At 55.4% G+C, this 24963-nt stretch overlaps 8 protein-coding genes across 8 annotated transcripts; 3 read left to right on the top strand and 5 right to left on the bottom strand.

Moving 5' to 3' along the window:
- Positions 1-128: 128 nt before the first annotated feature.
- Positions 129-3288, top strand: MONBRDRAFT_32796 (uncharacterized protein; the record flags this gene model as incomplete). The annotated part of the gene is made up of 12 exons (XM_001746545.1): positions 129-188; positions 366-431; positions 530-597; positions 683-1289; positions 1394-1655; positions 1761-1852; positions 2003-2139; positions 2276-2339; positions 2454-2528; positions 2641-2715; positions 2823-2923; positions 3075-3288. 12 exons carry the CDS (start codon positions 129-131, stop codon positions 3286-3288), a joined length of 1821 nt encoding a protein of 606 aa, XP_001746597.1.
- Positions 3289-3693: 405 nt separating this feature from the next.
- MONBRDRAFT_8995 (uncharacterized protein) lies at positions 3694-4172 on the bottom strand (the record flags this gene model as incomplete). Its single annotated transcript, XM_001746662.1, has 2 exons — positions 3694-3932; positions 4061-4172. 2 exons carry the CDS (start codon positions 4170-4172, stop codon positions 3694-3696), a joined length of 351 nt encoding a protein of 116 aa, XP_001746714.1.
- Positions 4173-4968: 796 nt separating this feature from the next.
- Positions 4969-6299, bottom strand: MONBRDRAFT_37441 (uncharacterized protein; the record flags this gene model as incomplete). Its single annotated transcript, XM_001746663.1, has 2 exons — positions 4969-5223; positions 5310-6299. The coding sequence occupies 2 exons, from the start codon at positions 6297-6299 to the stop codon at positions 5047-5049; spliced, it is 1167 nt and encodes a 388-aa protein (XP_001746715.1). The 3' UTR covers positions 4969-5046.
- A 330-nt stretch (positions 6300-6629) lies between these two features.
- On the bottom strand, positions 6630-7562 carry MONBRDRAFT_37442 (uncharacterized protein; the record flags this gene model as incomplete). Its single annotated transcript, XM_001746664.1, has 1 exon — positions 6630-7562. The coding sequence occupies one exon, from the start codon at positions 7560-7562 to the stop codon at positions 6849-6851; it is 714 nt and encodes a 237-aa protein (XP_001746716.1). The 3' UTR covers positions 6630-6848.
- Positions 7563-9595: 2033 nt separating this feature from the next.
- MONBRDRAFT_26234 (uncharacterized protein) lies at positions 9596-12173 on the bottom strand (the record flags this gene model as incomplete). The annotated part of the gene is made up of 11 exons (XM_001746665.1): positions 9596-9732; positions 9756-9848; positions 9935-10037; positions 10170-10352; positions 10633-10842; positions 10949-11109; positions 11223-11341; positions 11393-11475; positions 11540-11700; positions 11802-11890; positions 12004-12173. 11 exons carry the CDS (start codon positions 12171-12173, stop codon positions 9596-9598), a joined length of 1509 nt encoding a protein of 502 aa, XP_001746717.1.
- Positions 12174-12346: 173 nt separating this feature from the next.
- MONBRDRAFT_26235 (uncharacterized protein) lies at positions 12347-15274 on the top strand (the record flags this gene model as incomplete). The annotated part of the gene is made up of 14 exons (XM_001746546.1): positions 12347-12637; positions 12727-12837; positions 13057-13192; positions 13310-13421; positions 13522-13678; positions 13781-13859; positions 13939-14072; positions 14164-14238; positions 14350-14436; positions 14530-14614; positions 14750-14790; positions 14881-15006; positions 15114-15200; positions 15251-15274. The coding sequence occupies 14 exons, from the start codon at positions 12347-12349 to the stop codon at positions 15272-15274; spliced, it is 1545 nt and encodes a 514-aa protein (XP_001746598.1).
- Positions 15275-16040: 766 nt separating this feature from the next.
- Positions 16041-19860, bottom strand: MONBRDRAFT_37443 (uncharacterized protein; the record flags this gene model as incomplete). Its single annotated transcript, XM_001746666.1, has 8 exons — positions 16041-16976; positions 17864-17991; positions 18082-18268; positions 18641-18777; positions 18877-19075; positions 19220-19382; positions 19461-19520; positions 19604-19860. 8 exons carry the CDS (start codon positions 19858-19860, stop codon positions 16041-16043), a joined length of 2067 nt encoding a protein of 688 aa, XP_001746718.1.
- A 332-nt stretch (positions 19861-20192) lies between these two features.
- Positions 20193-24089, top strand: MONBRDRAFT_32799 (uncharacterized protein; the record flags this gene model as incomplete). Its single annotated transcript, XM_001746547.1, has 3 exons — positions 20193-20481; positions 20592-20797; positions 20906-24089. Coding segments are annotated over 3 exons (3678 nt in total), but the record flags the coding sequence as incomplete, so codon positions are not given.
- Positions 24090-24963: the final 874 nt, after the last annotated feature.

Raw genomic sequence — 24963 nt, forward strand, 5'->3', positions numbered from 1 at the left:
ACGGTCATCTAACAGTTGGAATCTGACATTTTGAGTCTTTTCGTTTTCAAACTTTTGAGAGAGAGAGAGACAGAGAGAGAGAGAGAGAGAGAGAGAGAGAGAGAGAGAGAGAAGGCGACGGCGGGAGAATGGCGCTGGCGCTGGATGAGCTGGCCATAGGGCTGGTTCGCGAGTTCCTGGCGCGCAAGGTGTGTATGTGCGTGGGTGGGCCGCTTGAGGCTGAAGGAATCAGCCAGGAGGCTTGAGTCGCAGCACAAAAAGTCGTGGCTACGTCTCCCCTTGCTTTCCTTGCACGAATACAACAACATAGTTGCCAATTTTTTTTTTTTTTGACGAAACCTTCCTTCACGACACCGCCTCGACAGGGCTTCAAGGATAGCCTCGATGCGCTGGACCGTGAGGTCCCTCGAACAGATTCCTCCCTCACAAAGGTGTGTGCTTACTGGAAAGGTCGCGTTTGTGGCGTTTTCTTGTGCCCCGTGTGCTGCGCCAGCCCTGGTTACTCATGGCTGCTCGTTGCCACGGTCAGAAATCGGCCCTCATCCGTGGCCTTCGGGCCGAGACCCTTGCTAAAAAATACAAGGAGCAAAACCTCAGGTCAGTTGTCTTCGTTTGGCATGCTACACTCGGCAGTAGCGGGCCTCATTCAAATGCTTTGGCTTGCCATCACACACATCTTTAGTTCTTTGCTGGAGACTATTGTCAAGTACTTGGCTGACAAAACCGGAGCACTTGTGGACACGCAAACCACCCTGACGCGCGTCAGCTCGGGGCAGGAAGGCCATGGCTCGAGTGGTGGAGTGCGGGATAATAACAGCGATGGTGCAATGGCCTCAGCCATCTCGCAAATGTCGCTCAGCAGCGGCCTTAACATTGGTCGAACGGTCACAGGCCACCATGCCAGTGTCGCCGCGCCAGTGTCAACACGCCCACCGCGCACGGCTCGAGGCATGCGTACTAGTGCCAGTGGGGCCAGCAGTGGTCCTGGCTTGGGGGATCCGGGTACCTCGGGCCTGAGTCAAGCCTCTCGTCCTCGCGCAGCAGCGCCGCACTCCCAACGCGCTGGGTTCTCAGCCAATCGACGTCCCGGACTCGTGTCCAGACCCGGTCCTGATCCTGATGATCTGGTTCTTGATGATTTGGGTCTAGAGGATGTTGTTGATGTGGGCATTCCCAGTACCCGCCCCACGCGCGCCATACCTCGTGCTCCCTCTGCCACTACGATCAATCGTCTTGTTGCCAGTGGAGGTGTACGGGCTGCCCGCCCATTATCTGGCCAGTTTGCTGTGGTTGGTGGCACGCCCGCTACATTGGCTTATTGTTGTCAGCAGATCATCCAAATGCAGCACAGACGAAGGCTCGCGCTCATCGCTTTGTCCGTACCGTGTGGCAGGCGCTGAAAAAGGCCATTTTTGGTCGTTTAGATGCGCGCTTCGTGCCTGCGTGGTTGCGACAAAACCTGGCCTTTCACCCCCACCCTGATCTGGCCTACGGCCTCTGGCAGCAAGAAGGTGGCCCCTGTGGCGTACTTGCGGTGGTTCAGGCATATTTGTTACGTGAGCTGCTCTTCGAAACACATGTGGGCCTCCAACCTTCCCCTGCGCAGAGGATGGAGGCGCTAACCCATGCGCTGACGCGCATGCTCTGGCGATGTGGTGCGTGCTCATGCTTGTGGCCCCATGCCAAGTAATAACTGCCACTTGGCAACGGTTTTGTTTTGCAAAGAACTCTCTGGACTTACAAATTCTTTGGGCTTGTAGGTGAGGGCCGTGAGTGCGTGGTGGCGGTGCTGGGCACAAGCGAGGCCCAGGGCTTACCGCCTACCTGGGCTCGAGATGGCGTCTTGGAACGAGTTAGTCGACAATGATGCTACCATGGGTGCCTCATGCCGTTGGCACTGGCCACGTCCAATGCCACAAACCTCCCATCATTTGCTCAAACTCTGCTACCAACTGGACTTGGCATGACTCTGTGCTGTACATGGCGCCTGATTGCTTGTCAGGTGCACACGGTGGAGTGCGCTGACCACGACGCATGCTTGGTGGCAGTCCGCCAAGCGTTGCTGGATTGGTGTGCGGAGCAAGCCCCAGGCATCATCTTGATTCTCATCTCCGCCATTCTCAGTCGTGGCCTGGACAGGTGTGTTTGTATCGGTCCCACCAGAACCCAGCTTGGTTTGTTCCTTGAAGAACACAGGTTGAGCCGACTTTCGATTGTATCCAAGACCTGCGTACCTTGTTCCGTAACCCTTGACGTTTGCTTCCCTCTTTGTTAGGCTTCTTGCTGATCGAGATGTGGATGCAGGGCCTCTCCTTGGTGCTCACAACTATTGCACCCAGGTCTGTTGGTGTCGGGCTCGTGCGTGTGCTCCGTGCATCCACCTTCTCTCGTCTTGAGCTTCGGCCGCGATTGGCTGAACTTTTTTTTTTTTGTTTTTTTTTTGGTATGGTCAGGATATGGTCAATCTGCTTGTCACTGGCCGAGCCACCTCCAATGTGCATGATGGTGAAGTGCGGCTGGATGACCAGGTATGCTGGCCGCTAGGGAAGGTGGCTTTGTTTGAAGAAGGCTACACTCTTGCCTGAACAGCATCGGAGCTGCAGCCTTGTGGGCCTCTCACATGTTCTACTCAAAATTTAGCTGGTGCTCAAGGGCATCGATGACCCGGCCGACTTTGGTCTGCTGTCACTCTTTGAACACTTTGACTCCTGTCGGGTATGCTTGTCCATGCTTTGCTCAGCGTGACCGATGCATTTTGCATGACACAAGGCGCGTCTGACGTTCTACAGATCCACTATCATTCATGCTGCACTTGGGTATAGGTGGGGGTGCATTTGAAGCGGCCGACGTTTCCTATTTGGATTGTATGCGCAGAGTCACATTTTACCGTGCTCTTCAGTCGCGAGCGACAAGTACAAGACTGGTGAGTTGCGTGTCTGGTCCTCGGTCATCTTTTCGCGAGATCTGGCATCAAGAAGCAGATGTACCATGGCGCACCAATAACGTCAAAGATCCCTGGCAAGCAATCTCGCAATACACACTTTTATTTTTCACGTGTGGGGCACGGCTTTTAGGGCGGATGATGAGGACTTTGAATTATGCTATTATGATCAATTAGCTCGCCTGGAGGAGCACTACGTCTTGCGAATCGGTAAGGCCAAGGATGGCCAGGATGGCCAAGATTTCCCGTCAGGGGGTCGAAGGGCGCCCTACATTGGGCACAACTTTCACAGTCGTCGTTTGTCGGCGCTGTTCTTTTTCTCAAAATCCTTCTTTGCATGTCGGTAGAGCCCCGGCCATTGGGTGGAGCACCGCGGCGCGCAGATCAACTGACGCCTTTGGAGCACTGCATCCGTACTCGGTACGTCTGCTTGCAGAGAAGGGCAGGGCCCGGAGTTTGAACGCAGAGTCGCGCGCAGTTGGAGCTCATGTCGTTGCTTTGTCCAATGCCAGCTGGGCGGGGGCACATATTGATTGGCAAGGCCACGATCCACTGTATTGAAAGATTGGTTCTGTGGCTTGAACACCAGGAGGCACGGCATTTCAGATCCGAAGCGACATGTAGTCGCGCTTGTTTGCCAGAGGAAGAATTGAAAATAAAAGGCGCTTTAAAGGGCACAAATATTTGGTGCGTTGGTTGAGTTGAGGGGAAAAAATCAAGGCGATGGCAAGGACGGTGAGTGGTGGAAAGAATCAGTTGTCCGTTTCAACCTCTTCTTGAATCTCAGTGAGAACCATGTCCTCCTGCTCGTCAGTATCAAAGTAACGGCCAGCTGAGCGTGGGCGACGCGGAGTTGAGGGGTAGGCGGAGCCCGTGAGCAGTCGATCATCGTCCTCGCCCCAAGTATGACTGTGTTCCAGATAGGAAGCCAGGACGGTGGACATGATCAGGCCAACACCGATGAAAAATCCAGCAGTGGCCAGGCCAAGACCTATTAACATGTAAGGAATTAAAAAAAAAGCAAGGGAGAAGATCAGATATTTGCGCACGCAGCTGGGCCTTGCAGTGAGAAGATGCAGTCTTGGCAAGAAAGCCAACCAGCGACGGAAGACAACGCACCGACAACAGCACCCGAGCGGCGCACAGAGGCGGCAAGGTCATCAAACCCATCGGAGATGCTTCCTGAGACCATGGTCACAAAGGCCGACTTGAAGCCCTCCAGCGTGTCCATGTTGGCTTTGCCTTGAGCAATGACCTTCTGTCAGGGCAGAGAAGCAAGTCAAGTTCAGCGCATGACGTGGGCACACTGCCGTTCAAAGTGCCGTCAAACGGAAGGCTCCAAGACGCACCTCTGTCAGAAACTCGCGCACAGACTTGGCAGCCACTGCATCCGCAGTTGGCATCATCGCGCCTGGATTTATTGGCGCAGTGCTAGTGGGCAAACACCAGCCCGACAATGCTCACAGCCCTTGAGCAATAACTTGGCGACACACCACTGGCCAACAATGAACCATGAACGTCAAACCCACAAGAATCAAGGCACCAGCCTGTTCCTGCTGGACAAGGTGAAGCCACCCACCCACACACACACACACGCACTCCAAGAAGGCGAACAGCCACGGCGCTGCCCCCGCCAAGTTCAGGGCCCACCAGCTCAGCTCACGAGGCAACGTTAAGGAAGATGAAAGAAAAATGAAATAAAAGACGCGCGTTGCAAACAAATTGCTGACACACATAGAGAGAGAGATGTGTGTGTGTGAGCGTGGGTCTGATGTGTGTGTGTGTGCAACTGTCATGCTGCTGGTGCTATGGTGCTATCCAAGGTGCTATGGTGCTATGGTGCTATGGTGCTATGGTGCTATGGTGCTATGGTACTATGGTGCTATGGCGCTATGGCGCGCATGTGTGTGTGTGTGTGTGTATTCGAATGCTTGTGCAGTCAGTGACCCTTTGGGGGGCACGGCGCGACAGCATGAGATGGGCAAAGCAGAGAAGAGGCCAAAGCAAAAGGACATAAACACTTGTCGAGGACCTAAAATTTCAATTTCAAGTCACCGAGACGCAGGGCAGGAGTCTAGTCCCGTATCGGCACCTGGGATCTCGAGTTACTCCCAGGCACCGTCGTTGCGGGTGACTTCCCAGCCAGGCGGCAGATGTCGAGGCTGTAGTCGGTCGACAAAGAGCCGGCGCCAGCGCTCGCAGAACGCCTGCAGACTGGCGTCAGCATTGGGCTCGTGCACTACGGCATGGACAATTTGCTCGGCCGGTGAAACAGTCGTAGCCTGTGGTAGACGCAGGGTATGGGCAATGATGAGGTCGGACTGCGACTGGGGCTGCGCGACAACAGAAATGACAAGACAAAACGTACCTCGCGAGCCTCGTTTAGCACCCGTAATTGGGTCTGAGCATACTCAGCTGCTCGAGCTAAAAGGACATCATCCCGGGTGATGCCTCGCAGCTCGTCTGGTATAGCCTCCTCCACTTTCTGCCACAGTTGAGCTACCTTGGCTTCAGGCATGGCAGCCGCATACCGTTGCAGGGCACTGACGTCTCGAAGCAGTTGACGCAGCTCTGGCGGCGGGTCGGCTCGCGCGGCAGCCACCCCATATTGTAACAGCAGCGTTTTGTCCAGCTGGGTAGCAGCACGATTGAACTGCTCATGACAGGGCTGGCATAGGAGCACGACATCATGGTTATTGTGAGACTTGAGGGCATGGGGAAAATGGCTCCGATACTGCCGTGGTACAACGTGAGTGCGAATCAGCCCGGTGCCGGCATCATCCAACCCGGCAGTCTCGTGCTCTTGCATCCAGGCTATTGCACGCGCTGCCTCATCCTTGTCGTGGTCGGCTTCGTGGTCGTTCTCGTCACTGTGATAACCGTGTGGGTCGCCTTCGCTGCTGCTGCTGCTGCTCCAGTCGTCGTCGCAAGAACTCGCATCAGCTTCAGCATCAGCTTCAGCCGTGCCAGGCACCAGCGGCAAAGCCGGTAGCGCAACCGATGGTCCCCCTGTGTGAACCTTGGTCCTCAAAGCTGCCTTAAGCGGCCCCGGAGCAGTCGCTTCGTTGGTCCGCTGGGTCGGGCCCCATCCACAGGCCACGCAGATGTTGCGCAAAGGATTCTCATAAAAGGTATCTCCGCGACGTCCCTGTCCCCGTGGAACAAAGGTGAGGCGAATTGTGTGCTGCTCCTCTGGACCCTCGCGGTGCGCGAGCCCTCGATCCAGATACCACCGCGCCTTTTTATCGGCCGCAAAGAACAAAAAGTCGCCCTCTGGATCCAGCACGCGCACATTGGCGTAAGGGAGGGTGGCCGCCGTTCGCCCCTTGCTTCTCCGCTGTGCCGATCCACTCGACATATTGGCCCGTCCTGCACGCCTCTCCACCCCTTGATCTCCCACCTCAACCCTCACAGCCCGTCCTCCTCGCACATCACCCCTACCCGCACACCCGCGCCGTTGTTCCACCGCCACCACCACCACCACCCGTCTCGCTGCCGCTACCTCACCACCAGGTCTTGCCCGCACCCATGTCCGCAGCCCCTGCTTCAGCATCCCAGCAACAAAAGTCTGATATGTATTACACTTTGATTCTCAAAAGCGTGACCTTTACCACACTATCGCTTGGGGCCTGGATCCGTCTTTTTTCTTCTTGTGGCACGAGATCTGAGCTCGCTCAGTGGGTGAAGGGGTTGAGGGGGTGACGGCACTCTTGGTCGACGGTGGCCGAGCTTTGAAGCGTATCCCTCTCGTCTCTCTGTGTGTGCGTGCGTACGTGCGTGCGTGCGTGCGTGTGTGTGTGTGTGTGTGTGTGTGTGTGTGTGTGTGTGTGTGTGTGAAGTGCAGCAGCAGTGGATCAAGTGGTGGTGCTGTCCTGCCACCCCTGCCAGGATGAAGCTTTCTGACTGGTCACCCACGGTGTGGGATGGTTTGACGCTGCTGTCTGCAGTGCCGTACACGATCATGGGCCCAGCCCTCACGGCGGGTGGTGGCGATGATCTTACCCTCGCCTGTCTCGTCAAGTGCCTCCCGATGATGGTCCTGCTCATCTGGGCCATGAGCGCTCGCTACTCTCGTCAATCGGGCGTCTTCTCCTTTGGCTTTGTCTCCAAGGCCTTGCTCATCGCGGCCATCTGGTTCTCTGGGGCCGGTGACTGGGCGCTCGTGTACGAGAGCCACTTTGTGGCTGGCGTGCAGTATTTCCGCCTCAGCCACCTTGCTTACATTGCGCTCTTCGCGCGGGACATGACCCCTTCTTCTTTCGGGGCCCTCATTGCCTTTACCGTGCTTGTGGGGGCGCTCACCACTCTGCTGCCCGTCCTCCCCGCCGATCTCATTTTCACCATCCCTTCCTACAGCCTCGCCATCGTCATCATGTTCTACACTGCTTTTTGCACCAACGTGGCAGATGCGCGCACTGTGACTTTTGGCGCTCTCTGCTTCATGCTCTCCGACTTTGTGCTCTCGCTGAACAAGTTCATCTTCCCCTTTGCAGCCGCCCATTACATTGTCCACTGTTCCTACTATCTCAGCCAGCTCTGCCTGACACGTGGCGTCATTCTGCGTGATCAGCTGCAGAATACCCCTGTGCCAGCCAAGCAAGACTAAAGACTTGCTACACATGGTCACGATGAGGTGGTGTTTGGCCACATAAGAATTGACTCCTTTGAATTTCTTCGTATCGTACTTGTTTATGCAGGTCTACAGCGCTCGTCATCAGAGCAACACCAGCCATGGGACTGGTCATGAGAACCACGACATTGTATTGGGCCAACGGCCAAAGTTACACCCCACATGACGGAGGAAGGGCCATGCACTCTAATTTGCAATCAGTTTTCTTCACATGTCAATTCCTTCCTCTCTGGATAGCAGAGCAGTTGGCCACGCGTTTCGGTCCGATCCTACATCAGGCCTCGGAAGAATCGAGGCGATTGAGGCTGCTAGCAAAAGGGTTAGTCGGGGACCAGGGCGTGGAGGCATCGAGACGCAAAGCAGTTGCGGTAGACGTGGACGAGCGCTCAGAGCTCGCAGCCGTGGCCAAACTCTCTCCAGAGTCGAGACTGTTGGGGCGTATCGAGGTGCCTTCTGAAGCAGGGTTTGAGCCAGAGCCGGATCCATTCACCCTGGCTAGGCGTGAGCGGCTCAAAGATACAGTGCGTTGCGGCGGCGTCGGACGCCATGTCGTCGGTGCTTCTGCTGGCTCCGTGGGGGGTGTACCGGAGGATGGTGTAGCCCGATCGTCAGTGCGCTTGCTTGGTTGGGCTGCCGGCGAGGAACAGGAGCCGGCTGGTTGTGGTGCTGGCCAGCTGGCTTGGCTTGGCCGGCGCTGTCCAGGATCAGCAGCTGCAGGGTCACTCAAGTGTAAAGAGGTGTACGACGAGCTGCGCCGTAAGCCTGTGCGAGAAGAAGTGGCTGGTGGGGAAAGGTCGATATCATCAAGATCTCGCGTGACCAGCGGACCAGCAACGAGCACGCATGTCCCCTCCAGCTCTTCGAGCTGCGACTCGGATTGCGAGCGTGGTCGCCGAGTACTATTCGAGCTTTCTCGCAGACGAACTCGGCCACGCTGTGCCGTTGTTGCACTGATCGTGTCCATCGAGATCAGTTGTGAGTTGTCCGTCCTGTGCCGCTGGCCCTCATTTGTAATCGCGTCGGTGTATCGATGCTGTGCCCCTCCCGAAGTTTCATTGCCAGTGCCCTCTTTCTCGTTGTTGCTGGGTTGGCCTTTGGACCACGAAGCCCGGCGGTGTACTGATTTTTGCGTGCTATTGGAGCGGCTAGAGTTCCGTGGTGTGGTCATGTGCAGGTAGCACTGTTTTCCATCCTTGGTTTGAGTGAAGGGCAACCGACTGAAATAATGCACCAAGGCCCATAGTGTTTTGAATGCAACGCGTGGTGCTTCCTCGAGTTGCAAATGACCTACACGGGACTCAACACAATTGGCAGATGGCTCGAGTGAGGGCTCCGCGAGTTGCAGCCTAAAGGCCTGTCATCGAGGGCATCTACGTACGGTTGGCGTCGCATCGAATAAGGCCGTGAAAAAGGGGGGGGGGAGGGGGCAAGCCGAGTCAAAATAATAATCATATTTAGAGCACAGATTCGATAGAGAACACAAAATACGTGTGGCCAAGCAGTCAGTGCAGGATACGGACTGGCAATGTCGAATGAAAAAGTAGCCCACTGGAAGTTTTTGCAGCGCAGCCTCAGCGGAATCACGGGTCATGTGAAGCTGAAGCCAGGGCATGTGGTCGTGTCGCGAGCCGGGCTTGTCTTTGCTTGTACGGACATGCACAAATCCAAAGGGCGACGAGATGTGGGTCGGTGTAGTGGCAGTATCAAGCTTGCGAGAGAAGAAATGCCGCGACCAGCTGCGGCGGGTTCGAGATGGTGTGTCGGTAGCAACACTGGCAGCAAGCATGTCGCTCGAACTTTTGAAGGGCGCTGAAATGAGCATGTCATCCTCAGTGTGAGACCGCCGGTTGAGCCAGGACCAACGAAAACCACCCCGCAGCTCGGTGGGTGAAGTCTCGACCATTGATGTGCGCGAGCTCGCCGACGCATTGGCGTCATCAGTTTCTGTTTCATTGAGGCAGGCACCATGAGCAATCACGATAAGTCTTGCCGGGGCAAGTCATGAATATGCCTCAGGAACTTGTTCACACCTTCTGGCACGATGGGGCGGGCTTTGTCGACTGGGGAGTCTTCGAAACCAAGGTGTTGCACATGTTGAAACTCCTAGAAAACAGGCTGGTTGGTGAGACACGATTGGCATTGACATGTAGCATGTAGGCCCCTAGTGCACATGCAGCAGCATACAAGCACTTACGCTGGGTCTTGAGATTTCGTCCTTGGATAGGCCAACGATGCGCTTGTTTCGCCGGCCCTGCTTTTGCCGTCGCCGAACGTTGCCTGCAAGCGTTTTGGTCAGCACAATATCGAGGGAGGCTAGCATCCAGTCAAGGATCGAGGGCCCAGCTTTAAAAACGCGCGCTCACCTGCAGCAGCGTCGTTATGTGACTCAGCACTAATGATGGCCATTTCGCGCTCAAGCAGGGCACACTCGCGCTTGCTCAGGACGGCCTCACGTTTGTTGAGCGCCTGTTACGTGCAATGACCCCGATCGGGTGTCCAAACCTCAATCAGGCAGACCCGACAACCCGTGCCCCAACACACATGGGGGGTGGTAACTCGAAGCAAAGGCACACGGGTGTGCAAGGTTGCAACGTTTACCTCCTGTTGGATGCGCTGTTCGGCTTGAAGGTGACGCAGGGCGTGGTGTTGCTGAGCAATTTCCTCCTCTGTGCGGTGTAGCTGTTTGAACTTCTCATGACACTCGTCGCGCCAGGCCTGCTGAAGATCAAAGAATGCATCGTGCTCGTTGCGAGCAAACTGGCTTGTGCGTAGTTCGTCCAGCTGATGAACCAAGGTCCGAAAACTTGGGCGCGCCCGGGGGTCCATTTCCCAACACGCGCGCATGAGATGTGCGACATCCGGCGGGCAGGAGTCCGCGATGGGGAGGGTGCAGCCATTGACACAGACGGAGTACGCGACCGTAAAGCCATGGATCCCGGCGTATGGGCGCTAAGGCAGTTGTGAAGTTGGGTATTGTTCCAATCGTGAGGAGAGCAAGGGTATGGCGCTTGCACTCCGTGAATCGCCAAGTTGCCAAGGAAAATGTATGGGTGCTACTCACCTCCGAGTGCATCAGCTCCCAGAGGACAACGCCCCAAGACCAACAATCAGATTCCTTGCCGAAGCGCGACGTTTTGATGACTTCGGGCGCCATATAGGCAAAAGTACCAGCTTGCGTCATCTCGACCGTCTCTGCAAAGGCACGGGCCGTGCCAAAGTCGCACAGTTTTACGACGTTGCGGCTCAGATCGGGCTGCCCGTTATCCAATACCTGGGTAGCCCCATTAAGTGCACATCTTCTGAGGTGAGAGGTGAACCGCTCTGCGTTTAGCCTGCTATCGCGATATTTCTAGTCTCCAAAAACCCACTCGTCGCACCTTCGAGAGGAGAATGTTTTCTGACTTTAGGTCTCGATGCACGATGCACTGTCGGCATTCATCATGCAGGTAGCGCATGCCCTGAGCAATTTGACTCGCCCAGTCGATGATAACTTCGGGTTCCAGCGTATGGGTGCGCAGGACCGCCCCAAGTGATCCACCTGGGAGCCAGGGATGGAGGAAAAGAGTGAGCACTGCGAGCACAACAAGAGATCAAGTGGCAAGAGGTGGCGCAAAGATGCGCGTGGTCAATGCAAGTGACATGGGCTCTGACCAGCACAGTATTCCAAAACGAGGTAGTAATTCGGGGCTCTGGCGGGTGTGGAATCAGCATCAAGAGCAGTATTAAGGAACGGCTTTTGGTGGTAGTCAAGCAGCTGCTCACGCTTCGTACTGAGTGCAGGTAATGGGGTGCGTGCAGTGGGGAGGGCAGAGACGCTTTACCGGATGGCTTGCCCATACAGAGAGGCAATGTTGCGATGGCTGCAGCCGTAGAGGAGTTCGGCCTCTTGGCGAAAATCACGCATCTACGCCAGAGGGGCGGGGGAGGGAGCAGGGGGTTGGCATGGATCATCGTTCTGAGCTGCCAACCATCAGACACAGGGGTGCGAGGGACAGAATCGTAGGACGGTGGGTTAGAACCTTGGACTCAAAGTCGGCGACGCGGGGCACGGTGAGCTCCTTGATGGCAACGACAAGGTCCGTTTCGTTGAGCCTCAGATGACCCCGATAGACACGACCAAAGCCACCAGCTGTAGCAGCGTACGGCGTGCAGCAAGCAAGCAACTTATCATGAGATACCGACTGAGCAACAGGGGCAGCGGACGGGGGGCATGAGAAGTAATGGACAAACCGCCGATGCAAGTGTCCAGGGTGATGTCCTCAAATCGCAGGGCCTGGGGCTGGGGAAGTGGAGCCGCCATGCTGTAGGCGTCGGAGGTGCTGCTAGCGAGATCGCCGCCGCCGTCCAATGCATAAAGCCACGCTCTTACCTTTCCTTCCTCTGCTTGCCCTCCTCCCCCTCTCCTCAATCGCTAGTGCTCTTGGGTGTACACCATTCCTCGCGCTGACACGTAAGCTCCTCTACTGCGATGCTCTGTCTTGGCTGATCACAAATCACGAAAGTTTGAATCGGAAGAGTGCGACGACCCTGATGCCCCAGCCAGCCACACCACACGCCTATCCCAACAGCAGCAGATGACACGGCAAGGACACCGGCATGCATGCGACCACCAAGGCACAGGCTCCTCGAGGCTGAGCCAAAAGCAGCGAAGAGCCCAAAGCAAATAAGCTAAACTCTAAAACATTGAACATTATCTTAAAAACGCTTAACGTGGTATAGACTAATGTTCTGAAGAATATCTGCATTAACCGTTAATTTAACAACATTAACCCGAGATGCGACTGCCTCTGCCGCTGCCACGGTCTTGGTTTCTGTCTCTGCTTCTGCCTCTGCTTCTGTCACCGTCTCTCTGTCTCTCTCTGTCTCTCTGTCTCTCTCTCTCCCAACCAACTCTCTCTCTCTCTCTGTTTCTCTCTCTCTGTCTCTCTCTGTCTCTGCTCTCTCTGTCTCTATGTCTCTGTGTCTCATTCGAATGTCAGATATTTGTTGTTGATGTCGTTTTTGCGATCGTGACGGCACGATCAAACGCGCGACGATGCCTGGGACTGCTGGGACTGCCGGGACTGGTCGGCTGCCACTGGCAATGAGACTGATCGGGGTGTTGGTGGCGGTGGTGCTGCTTGGGGTTGTGTCTGGCACCAGTGTGGCTTCACAGACAACGGCCGCGGCCAATGATGCGCTGGATGGACAAGACATTGTCGTGGATATGAATGGGGATGTCTACACGCAGTCCATCCCGCCAAACTTTGCCTCGTTCTCCTTTGAGGTGTGTGAATGGGCGTATCGATGTGTGTGCGTGCGTGCGTGCGTGCATGCGTGCGTGCGTGCGTGTGTGATAGGAGGGGGCGCATCGGAGCCGGATGAGCCACGGGGCATGCGATTTTTCACGTCTTTCATCCCACCACCCCATGCCACCTTGACTCTGCTATCCAGCAACCAGGCAGTAGCTTTTTCAGCCTCATGTGCACGGCTCTGTTTTGCGTAGATTTCGGGCCTGATCACGATGATCGGCCAGCTCCCTAATCCACCAAAACCCAGCTTTGTCCAGCTCTTGAAGAATTTGCAGCAGCAAAGTCAGAGCAACGGTCCCACCATTCGCGTTGGTGGCAATAGCGCAGAAGGTATGAACGCAAACGGCGAGATGGATCTGTCCGCCCTGGCAAGCTGACCCGATATTCACATTGGGAATTCTGGACACCTCTCTGCCCCTCTTCTTTGGCATACATTCAACAACCCAGAGTCATGGTGGAACCCAGACAACAAGCCCTTGCCTGCCAATGTGAGCTTCAACATCAATGCCACCCAATTGCAATCCTACAAGAGCTTTGCTGAAGCCAGCGCCCAGACCAAGTATGCGCGAAATACCCATCTTCTTTCTTCGGCTGGCTGCAGCCACATCCAAAGTCTATGCCGCTTCATCGACTTGCGTTCATCTTGGTGCCCACCATAGATTCGTCCTGGGCACGTCCATGCTGCAGGCCAACTCCCCCGCATGGGCTGTGGCCCATGTCCAAGCCATGGGCAAATACATCGGCTGGGATCTGATTGAAAGCGTCGAGATTGGCAATGAGAATGACCTCTTTGCAAGCAATTATTACCGGCCCCAGGTTGGTGGTTGGGCATCAGGGACAACCAACTCGCATTTGGCATCAATCACAACCAACTCGCAAATCGTAAAATCATCACGTCTCTCTGGTATCTTGCCGCAGAACTATAGCTATGAGGATTATCGCTCAGAGTTCAAGGTTTATGAGGAAGCATTGCAAGCACAGGGTGGATTGCCCTTGGGTAGGCACTGGATTTGGCTTTATGGCAGCCTGGGCCTGCGAGATCTTGGGATTTCTGATCATGCTGGGGCACTGGATAGGACGTGTCCAAGGCGGCACCTTTTGCTGTAAAAGCGATTTCAAGGACCACGTCGGTGCCTACATCGACGAGTTTCATGCCAACATGACGTCCTTCAGCTATCACCGGTACCCTGAATCTCACTGCCATGACAATGTGCGAATCTACCGGTCCATCATCCCGTGTCCCGGTTGAACCTCAACAAAAGAGGCGGGGACGCTCACTCATTTGGGACCCGTGCAATTAGGCACCGACCTTGGCGGGCCTCATGTCGGAAAACAGCTCGCAAGGACAAGCCGATATTCTGGCTCCGATGGTGCAGGTACGGCCATGCATATGAAGAATGCTGCGAGCAAGAGTCCTTGGATGTCAACTCTCCTCATCACAGACCTTGACCTCCCGCGTACGACCATGATGCTTGGTTTCCAATTAGGCGGCCTCACAATACCACCTCCCCGTGCGCGTGGGCGAGGGCAACAGTGTATCATGCGGCGGCTATCCCAACGTCTCCAATGTTATGGTCCGTGCTAGGCCCGTCTCTTGGCCGCACAAAGTGTCAGCCTTTTTTTTTTTTTTCTCCTAATCGACCCCACCTGCCTGTGCGGGACAACAGGCATCAGCACTATGGTCGCTGGACTTTATGGCCAGTTTTGCTGCCGTGAATGTCTCCATGGTCAACTTTCATGGCGGTGGCGAAGGTTTGAGTTTTGTACCTTGCAGACATCCTACAGCTCCCCAGCCCTGAGGCTAACTCTGCAATTGCCTTGAACTGACACTCAACATTTGGTGTTTGATGCTTGCCACCTTCTACCTTCTGCACTTGACCGCCAAAGGCGCCTACACAGCTATCGGGTATAAAAGTGCTTTTGACCAAGTGAGTTTTCTTACCGACCTGGTGGTTTTGCCTTGTCACAAACTGCCTGCGTGCCCCCACAGCTCTGCTTGTTCTCACGATTTCAATCAGGTGCCGGATGTGCGCCCGTTATACTACGGCATGCTAGCCTTCACCGAGGCGACTCGTAACAACGCCAAGCTCATCAACGTCACCATCCAAAACAACGTGTCGGGTATCAAAATCTGGCCTTTCAAAGTGGGTGGAATGCCTGCTTCTGGCACCCGATACCAGTGCACGCCTGCTCCATTAGACCGGTGGCTTCTAGCACGTAGCGCTGGATTGATTGCTATCTGCCGGCCTAGGATGATACTGGAGCAATGCGCGTTCTCGTCATTCACAAAAACTACAATCTGACCGCAAATGCCAGCATCGTCATCCTTCCCCCCACGGTGAGGCGTGCATTGCAGAGCTTGATGCTGCACCTGATGAACCGATGTAGGCCCAGATTTTGCACGAGCTATGAAGTGAGGCGGTTTTGTCCTCATTGCGGTGTGTGTGCCACTGGTCTGGGTTTGAGCAGGGCTCGCAAGTTACGACGGCACAGCTGAAACGGCTGATCAGCCCCAACAATAACATCCTCGCAGAGTATGTTTGTCTTTGTTGTAAATGGCTCCAGCCCGCTTCCGCTCCCGCGACCTGCTGGACTTGACTTACTGCGTTTATGTCTGAATTGCCTAGGTACGGACTTAGCTGGGCTGGCCAAACTTTTGATGGGAGCAAGGATGGCTCGCCTCAGGGCACACGGGATGTTAAGACGGTGCACCTCGGCGAGGAAGGCTTTCACATCCACGTGCCACCCTGCAGTGCCGCGCTGATTGAGTTTTGAGTTTCTGTGCACGTATTGCACGCACCTTGTTGCAAGGGGCTTCTTTCCATCTTTCATTTTTAATGTTGTCTGCGCAATCCAAGGTTCCTTTGCAAACCCTTCCCGTTCCGCCTCAACGGTTGTATTCTCGGCGCGAGGAGTGACATGAGTTGATTTGCAAAAATGAATCATCAATATCGCAGGGGTACCCGCGTGGCCAGCATGCAGCCACAGCGGGGCACTCGGCGTCGATGGCAAATGCCAGGCGCTGGTGAATAAAATGTCGCTTTGTCGGGCTCGGCACAAGAGAGAAACACACATTGAGAACAAAAAACAATTTTCTGCTGCAAGGACTGGGTGTCAAGCAAGCGCAAGGAGGCTTTCTCAACCAGGGAATCCCAAGAGGAGAGTTGGGCATGGTAATTCAGTTGAGATCCTTCAAAAGGTGAAAGGCATGGGAATAACCAGTCTTGGTGACGTGGACTACGCGGAGACCCGAAAAGGCCGTGCCGACGTGGGCTTGACCGCAGGACTCGATGCCCAATGGGTTTTTGCCCGTGTCTTCGAGAGCGGCCCCGCTGGCGGAGGAAGTGATGACCTCCAGTTGCTCGTCACGCCCACCAGCTTCGCGATGATAGTGACCGGCAAACCAAGCGGAGACGCCGGCGTTCTTAGCTGCGCTCAATAGAGGTTCGCGGACGCTACGGGCCAGATTGAAATAGCCCGTGTCTTCATCGGGGGTGAAGATAAAAGGCGGGATATGCCCAAAGATCATGCGATGAGTGGCCTCGGAGGACTGCTGCAGCACACGGTGAAACCAATCATTTTGTGCGGAAGCTTCATCTTGCACCTCGCCAGGGTCTTTCCAGAGCTGAGTGTTCACCACGATGCCTGCAAGGCCGGCGACTGTGAAGCGATAGTAATCGGGACCAAAATCATCACGGTAGATGCGCAGCGTGTCGGAGGTGACCGTGTCACCAATATCATGATTGCCGCTCACATAAGCGACGGGAATGGCAGCATCAACCGCGGCCAAGGCATCCTTGAGGTCCTTGACCTGTCGGGCGTGCTTCTCGGAATCTCCGCATGGGCTGGGCGGGCAATGCACGAGGTCTCCAAGCACGATCACGAAGCGGGGTTTTAGCTTGTTGATGTAATCAACGCTCTGTTTCAACATGTCAAGCTCCTCGGTCCAGCTCTCATTGCGATGGAGCAAGCCCAGTTGGGGATCTGCCAGGACGACAAAGTCAAAGTCACCATCCCATTCCAGCGGCGCTTGCAAGTCTGATTGCGGGGCCAAGGGATCAAGGCTCGCGCCGATCTCTGCCTCCTTGGATGCCATCCTGTTCCGCGTTCGGGCCTACAGGATACCCCACCAGAATGGAACAAACATCTTAAAAAAAAAAAAAAAAAAAAAAGCAGAAAGAGGATCACGCGTCCAAACTGACAAACCTGAGAAGAAAAATGAGATGTTAGAGAGAGAGAGAGAGAGATTTAGAGAGAGATGATTTAGAAAGAGAGAGATGATTGAGAGAGAGAGAGATGATTGAGAGAGATATTTAGAGAGAGGGAGATTTTAGAGAGAGGGGGAGAGAGGATGCTTCAAAAGAGATTTTGGACAGCGATGAAAGATCAGAGATGGTTTGAATAACATGTCAGCATAAAAATCGGATAGATCTCAAAGTACAGTAGTACCAGAGGGGACATCAGCAGCTTTGGGGTGGTGGGCGTATGTTGTGAAAAGGACGGTGTGAAGAGTCAGGTGCCTGAGGAGGAGGTTGCGGTGAAGAGTCAGGTGCCGGGGGAGGGGGTAGTGGGGAAGAGTCAGGTGCCAACTGGTGTCGTCTTTAGACCGAATGCATGTGTCCTCGCTGGTCAAGATAGCGCCTGTGTCAAGGCCATGCATGGTTCATGCATGGTTGGGGCACATGTGAGAGCTCGTGAAAGCACGTTGGGCGTGTGAATTGACATTGTAAGCAACATGGCAAGGCAGGGTGGAAGACAACGTCGCTTTGAAGGTTTTTACTGGGCCAGCGCGGCTGGACGAATGACGTGCATGCAGCCAAAGATGGCAAAGTTATGGAGGTGCGCAAAGTCATCAACGAAAACAATTTGCTTGCCATCAAAATAGAGTGAACTGTTGTTGGCGCCCTATACAGGCGCCAAACACGGGTGCCATGGAGTTGGGCGATGAGAGGAAATCAGGCCGGCAATCGCTGCGGCAGGTGTAAGGCAAGATGTACTTACATGTTGCTCACGTTGCACATCGAAAAAGCGCACCACTTCCAATGTGGGTAGCTGCAACATGATGAGGCGGCCACTGCCCTGATCCCCCACTTCAACGGTGATAACCAGGTCGCAGAAGCGCCACAAGCCTACAAAGCGCCCGTATCAAATCAGACATGCTTTTGACACCCTCCCCATTGTACTGCCTGACCAACCCCATACGCTTGGTTGTGACGCACCACATAGCCCAAAGCCGGGTCGCACAAACTCGGCCAAGAGAGCTGGCGGTGCAAGTGTGGGTGAAGCCGACCACAGCCGAACTCGGCCGTCAAAGCCCACGGTAACGGCACGCTCTCGTGCCACGTTGATCCGGCTGCAGGTGTCTTCATGGGCAGTCCAGTAGACACGCCGACTCCGCTCACTCAGCTGTGGGGCCGCGGCATTCCCGGCAAAAACCAAGACAGATCACGGCATGAGCAAAAACATACAGTCGACGTATGGGCGGAATTCTGTGTGGGAGAGCGATCTCACGTTGAGCAGGCAGGCTTGACCTGACTCCAGTGCCACCCCAAACAATTCGTCCGAGACGTTCATATAAAACACCTGGGGTATGTCAGATTGGTGTGTATCTTCCGTCATGGCAAAGTTCATTTGCCAAGACACCTGTTTCAAAAGCCAATGGAAAGCGGTCAAGTGCTCGGAAAAACGAAAGCCAAAAGACAATAAAACAAAGCCGATGCCCACTCGAGCAGCGGGGTGAAGCTGGTTCCTACACGGCGCGGGCTGGGCTCGCCGTACCTCGCCAGTGGGCTTCAGCGTGTAGACGTCAATCAGGCGGTCGCCATGAAGAACGAACAACCGGTCATTGTTGGGATGGAAGTACACCATCCACACAAGCTGGTGGTCTCCATCAAGCGCCACATCCAGCAACCTACCTGCAACACTTGCACGCCTAGGTCAGCACATCTAACAAGCATGAAGCAGCGCACGAAGCACGGGACAATGCCACCACCGACGGCAGTGGTGTGGCCAACCTGTCTGAATATCATAGAGGCTGACTGAACCGTTGGTGTCCCCAATTGCAACAAAGGGATAGCTGATGCTCAAGCGAAAGGGATCAGCGTCGGGTGGTGCTAGCAGACGTGGACCGAGCTCCATGGTGTCAAGGTCGAGGACTTGCACATAGGAATTGATCAAAGATGACACCAAGGTTGCGACCACGGTCCCACTGGTCTGCCAGGAAGCCGATTCAGTAGCACAGGTAAGCATGGCATGCTATTATCAGATGAAGAAAAAGAAAGGAAAAAAAAAAAAAAAGGAAAAAAAAAAAATAGAAAAGGAGGGCGTGCACCAGCTGCCGAGTCAAGTCCAGAATACCTTGTGCACCAGCGGTGGAGCTCGAGTAGTGCAGCTGTGACAAGTCAAGGCCTTTTCTTCGTGAAAGGCACCGCAGTTGGCACAGGTCCATGAGGATGTAGGAGGCACTGGCGATGCTCGAAAGACGCTGGCTCGCAGGGGATCGGCTGTCGCCGTCTTGGGCCTAGTGATTGTCGAAAGATGGGCAGCGGTCAACTTGACTCAAAATCTGGCTTGAAGTTTCCAACGCCCATAAACGCACCGAACGACGGAGATGTTTGGTTGCCCCTCTTTCCACAGGTCACCGCGCCGGGCCAAGAACCTGACACACAAACAAGGCAGTATCACTGGCTTTTAGGCGGTGTCAAAGCGCAAGTGGAGTGGAAAAGACAAGTGGAGACGTACTGGGATCGGCCGCGAGGAGAGTTGACATTGGCCAGGATGCGCTGGTCCCCCAGAGTGTAAAAGTCCTTCAATCGCCGGACAGTCTGGCGCTCGAGAAAGGACCACAACCGCTCGCTGGGGTCGTCGATCAGGTCACGGAAGAGACGCGACACACATCGCATGCAGGCCAAATCCCGCGCATCAGGCAGAAAGGACAAGATTCGAGACAGCACTTCCTCTGGCAACGTATCCAGCCTCGGCAGCTCCACAGTAGCCATGATAAGCGTTGCCGCCCGCGCTCGGTCGGTCGGTCGCGCACACACCACCAACTGCTCTCAACCTCACAACTTTTCAATTTCTCCCAAACCAATTCAATTTCTAAACTCTCTCTCAAACTCTCAAACTCTCTAACTCTCAAACTCTCAAACTCTCTCTCTCTCTCTCGAACTCTCAAACTCTCAAACTCTCAAGCTCTCTCAAACTCACAAACTCTGCTTGTGTCACACGGATGAGGCTTGAAACGGGGGAGAGAGGTGGAGAAAGCCATCATCACCCATGCTCACGTGCATCAGGTTCAGCTCAGCAGCGCCTCGGCAAGGGAGGAGAGAGGATGGGCGTGTGGTCGTGGCCGCGCGCAAGCGTGGCTGTGCTGCTTGTGGTGATGCGGGCGGCTTGTATCGAGGCTGCACACTCGGGCGATCCCACCAATGCCTTTTGCGCCCAGGTGCGATTGCACGGCGTTGACGCGCCCATGTACGCTGCAAAGTGCCGAGAGCATGCGCACTTTGACCGCAAGGCCATTGCCAATGCCGCCCATGCCGACCCCACCGCGCCCTGGCAATCAGTGGTGCAGAGCCATGCTCAGCGCACTCGACGAGCCCAACTGCATGGCGATGAAGGTCTGTTGCGCGCACGCTACCATCGGCCATCTCACTGGCGCGCAGCTGTTCCCAAATCGTCGCACCTCACACCGATGCCCACCGCGCCAATCGCGCGCACGTACTGCTAGACTGTGAACAAGCAACGGGTTGCACAGTAAGGCGCACGGCCAATGGATCTAGCGTCACAGTCGAGTGCTACGACAACACCTATACCAACCTGGAGGGCCTACAAAGCTGCAACATCAACGCTTCGGTCGACCTGACCCTCCGTCTCTACCTCGTCGACTGCTCCAACGTGGGCAAGTACTTTGACGGAGCATTCCTGGCGGCCAACGTCAACACGCTTGAGATCTTACCGGCCTTGCCGCTCGATCACTGGTTTCTCTTTTCCCCCGTCCCCAACACGCGCTGCCCTGCCCTCTTTGCCGGCCTTGCCTGGCAGGGCCTCAGCTCCTTGACCCTGGGCGTTCAGACCACCCCATTGGCTCAGACCATCCTACCCGCGCTGAATAGCAGTCTTCTTCATCACCTGGCCCTTTACAACGCAACAGATGACCCCGACTTTACGGGCTTGCCGGTCCAAAGCGACCTGACCACTCTAGAGCTTGTGAATTGCGGCCTGACCCATGTCCCCACCCTCCTCAACTATGCTCCCGGCCTGAGCGTGCTAAACATGAGCAGCAATTCCATTTTGCAGCTCCCGCCTAGTCTCAACGACTTGGTCAACCTGACTGTGCTTTTGGCCGCTCACAATCAGATAACCGACCTGGACAACCTGAACCTGCCCCACCTGCAGACTCTTGATCTTGGCTACAACCAGCTCAATGCGGATCTCGGTGACACGGTCCACCTACCAGAGCTGCAGGGCCTCGACCTGCGTGGCAATTTGCTGTCAAGCGTACCGCCGTTTGTGGCCACGCTAACGAGGCTCACCGAGCTCATCCTGAGTAATAATAACATATCTACCCTCAGCAGTGACACATGGCCCGCTCAGGCTGAGCTGACGTTGCTGGCCCTTGATTACAACCGCATTCGGTATTTGGAGCCGGGCACCTTTCAACGACTGACCGTCCTTGAACACCTCGATATCTCAAGCAACGCCATCACAGCGCTGCCCGCCGGTCTTCTGAGCGACCTCTCCAGCCTGACCATGCTCGAGCTCCAGTCAAACCGGATAGCCGCCATCGATGTGCACGTCTTTCAAGATCTTACAGCCCTCACCGTCCTCTATGCTTGGCAGAACCAACTCAGCGACTTGGACCCTGCCCTTCTCGCCCCCTTGTCACAGCTGCGCATTCTATTTCTCTCCACCAATCGCCTGCGCACACTCCACCCAGACACCCTGGCAGCACAGACGCGCCTCGAGCAGCTTGGATTGGCCGACTGCCAGCTTGATGCGCTACCGGAGAATTTGGTTCGATCGGATCGCCTGCAGGCGCTCTACATTCGGGGGTCGGGCGTGACTGCCTTGCCCCACTCCCTCTTGTTCAACACCACCTCCCTTCAATCGCTCTACGCTGCGGAGAATCGCTTGGCTTCGCTGCCGGACGGCGCTTTTCGTGGCTACGCGCAACTGCTGGATTTGGACCTGGGCAACTCTCTGATTGCAGACCTTGAGGGTCAGACCATACACCTTGACCTGGCCGCCAGCATGAGCTTGCAAAACCTTGATCTGACAGGCATGCGTCTGAACAGCGTCACTTTCAGTCAGATCACCGAGCTAGTGAACCTAACCTACTTGGCTATGGGCGGACGCGCCACGGCCTGTCGTGAGAACGTGGACTGGGACCATCACTTTGTTAGCACTCGTCTCCTAGACTTTGCCATTACGGGGACGCTGTGTGAGAGCATCTCCCTGAACGTTTCGCTCAGTCCCGTGGCTAAACTGCGGCTGCATAACAACCTGCAGCTACGCCGTTTGAGCCTACTGCTCAACTCGGCGCAGGCCATTGACCTCCTCGACGTCTCCGCCACACCCTTGCTCGAACGCATCGACCCTGCCGTGCAGGTGCGCACGCTCAACATCTCCCTCTCGGGCCTGCCCTATGACCCGCTACTCTGCAACTGGATGGGCCAGTATCGTTTGATTGCCCGGGGCTTGCGAAACTCTTCCAGCTACACCGTACATGCCCGACGCTTGCTTCAGGACTGCTTCCGAGGCACCGACTACATTGATCTCTCGGATAATGCGTTTTTGTCGAATCTGGAGGTCCTCCGCGAGACCATCTCACAGCCCTTTATCACGACAACCATGTACGCCTCGCCACATCTGGATGGGCCCAGCTACCAACCGGTTCAGGTTTTTGTCAATCCAACCTTCTTGGCCTTGGCAGATCTGCCCGTATCCTGTAACATGTTGGTGGAAAATCAGGTCATTTGGAACGAGGTGGACAATACATACCCGCTGGCCACCGTCTATCGCTACGAGTGCGAGTGTGCCTCTGAGCACCGCCAGCTTGGAAGCAACTGCTATGCCATCTCGCCCATCGGGGACACGCAGGCCGGATTGGCTGCCTCGTTTGTGTTTGGCGTGCTCTTCGTGCTGCAGCTGGCGGTCTTTGCCCGACGCTACGTGCGGTACGTGCGTGAATACGATCAGATTCGCCTTGCGCTCGGCGAGGAGCGTAGCCAGCGCCACTGGGCCAAGATTAAAGCCTTGATCGACAAGCGACGCGTGTCGCGCACTGCTTTTACGCCCAAGCTCCGCGTTCGGGACTTTGACGGTTCTTCATTGCGGGGTGGTTTTGGTGCTGTCGTTTTCAAGACGTTTGAAGAACACGAGGTGGCTGTCAAGGGAGCCGAGGTCCGCTTCCAAGGCAGCTCGGCCATGGACAACGAACAGCAGCAAGCCTTTGATACGGAGCTGGACTTTCTGCTCGTGTCGAGTCACGAGAACCTCGTGAACTGCTATGCATGGGGCGTGCTGCAGGATGGGGCTTTTCGCGACAGTGCAGTGCAGCGTTGGTTTTACTACCTGGTGCTGGAAAAGATGGACGGGGATCTGACGGCGTGGCTTGAGCAGCACCCCTTTCAAGACGTTTCGGATACACAGCGAATCAACATTGCTCTCCAAGTGGCAACGGGCCTTGAGTATATTCATGGCCAACAGCATGTGCATCAAGACATCAAGCAGGGCAACGTTCTGGTCAAAGAGTTGCCGCCGGGGCGCCTCGTGGCCAAGGTGGCTGACTTTGGGAGCCTGACCCAGCGCTTGCGGGTCGGGGAGGACGGGCAACAGGACGAAGCCAATTGTCAGGGCACAGCCGAGTACCTGAGCCCAGCGCGCATGGAAGGCTTTCCGTTTGCGCCTTGCGAGCCGGCAGACGATGTGTATGCCTATGGAGTCGTTCTGTACGGGCTTGTCACGCATACAGAGACCAGCTTGCTGGAGCTGGCAGAGGGACCGCAGGTTGCCGGGTTTCCCGCCACCAAAATCAAGCGGACCCTCCCGTATGTGCGCCAGGGTTACAACTACTTTTCCTACTTGAACACCGCTCGGATGCAGACACGTTTATTACGTCAACTTGTCAAACTGGGGCGGCAATGCTTAAACCTGGACGCGGCGCAACGACCTTCCTTCACAGAAGTAAAGCGTATTTTGATGCAACTGACCGGTGTGCTGGACAGTACGAGCGTGCACGATGACTGTGACGCGGGCAGCGAAAACGAGGAGGACGAACAAGCACCCAACGACCGCACAAAAGCCATCGAACAAGGACCACCCCCGCTCACCAGAGCCCTAGATACATCATGATGTCGTTCGTTCAAAGTTGACGTCTCTCATTAAAATCTGACTTTCACATCAAACTCTTTCCTTTTTTTTCCTTTTTTGACTTTCATCACAAACGTCAAGATGACTGTCGAGGTGAGGGAAAGGCGCCGTGCATCAGTAGGCTGCTGTTGTGTGCCCCCATTGATGGCATGACGTGGGGCTGTGAAGACTTATGACACGCATGTGGGGGCATGTGGGGATACAGTGGATTCAAGTTGCGTCGCCGTCGGCGCTGTCGGAGGAGCTTGCCAAGCACGATGCCAAGAAGACGCGCGTCTTTGTGTACTTCAGTGGCAGTAAGGATGCCAGTGGCCAGTCCTGGTGCCCCGACTGCGTGGCCGGTTAGTTGGCATGGCATGTTGCTCGCTTCACCTGGGCAAAGGCTCTGCTCGGTCAAAAAAAAAACTGCTCGTCCCTGTTCTGTGTATGACTGGGATCTCTGGTTGAATGCGACATAGCGTGGCCCGTCGTGGACAAGGTGTGCCAGGAGCAAGGCGAGGAGGACGACGTTTTCATTTATGTGGATGTGGGAGATCGCGCCACCTGGAAAGACCCCAACCACCCATACCGCAAGGACCCCTCTTTCAAGCTGACTGGCGTCCCCACGCTTTTGCAAGTTCAGACCCCCAAGCGTTTGGTTGAGGAGTCACTGCACAACCCTTCGACAGTGGCCATGCTTTTGGAGGAAGACTAGCTCTACCCGACAACGCTTTTGTTGAATGCCATTC

Source organism: Monosiga brevicollis, genomic scaffold (genome assembly GCF_000002865.3).
Source record: "Monosiga brevicollis MX1 MONBRscaffold_13 genomic scaffold, whole genome shotgun sequence".
NCBI lineage: Eukaryota > Choanoflagellata > Craspedida > Salpingoecidae > Monosiga > Monosiga brevicollis.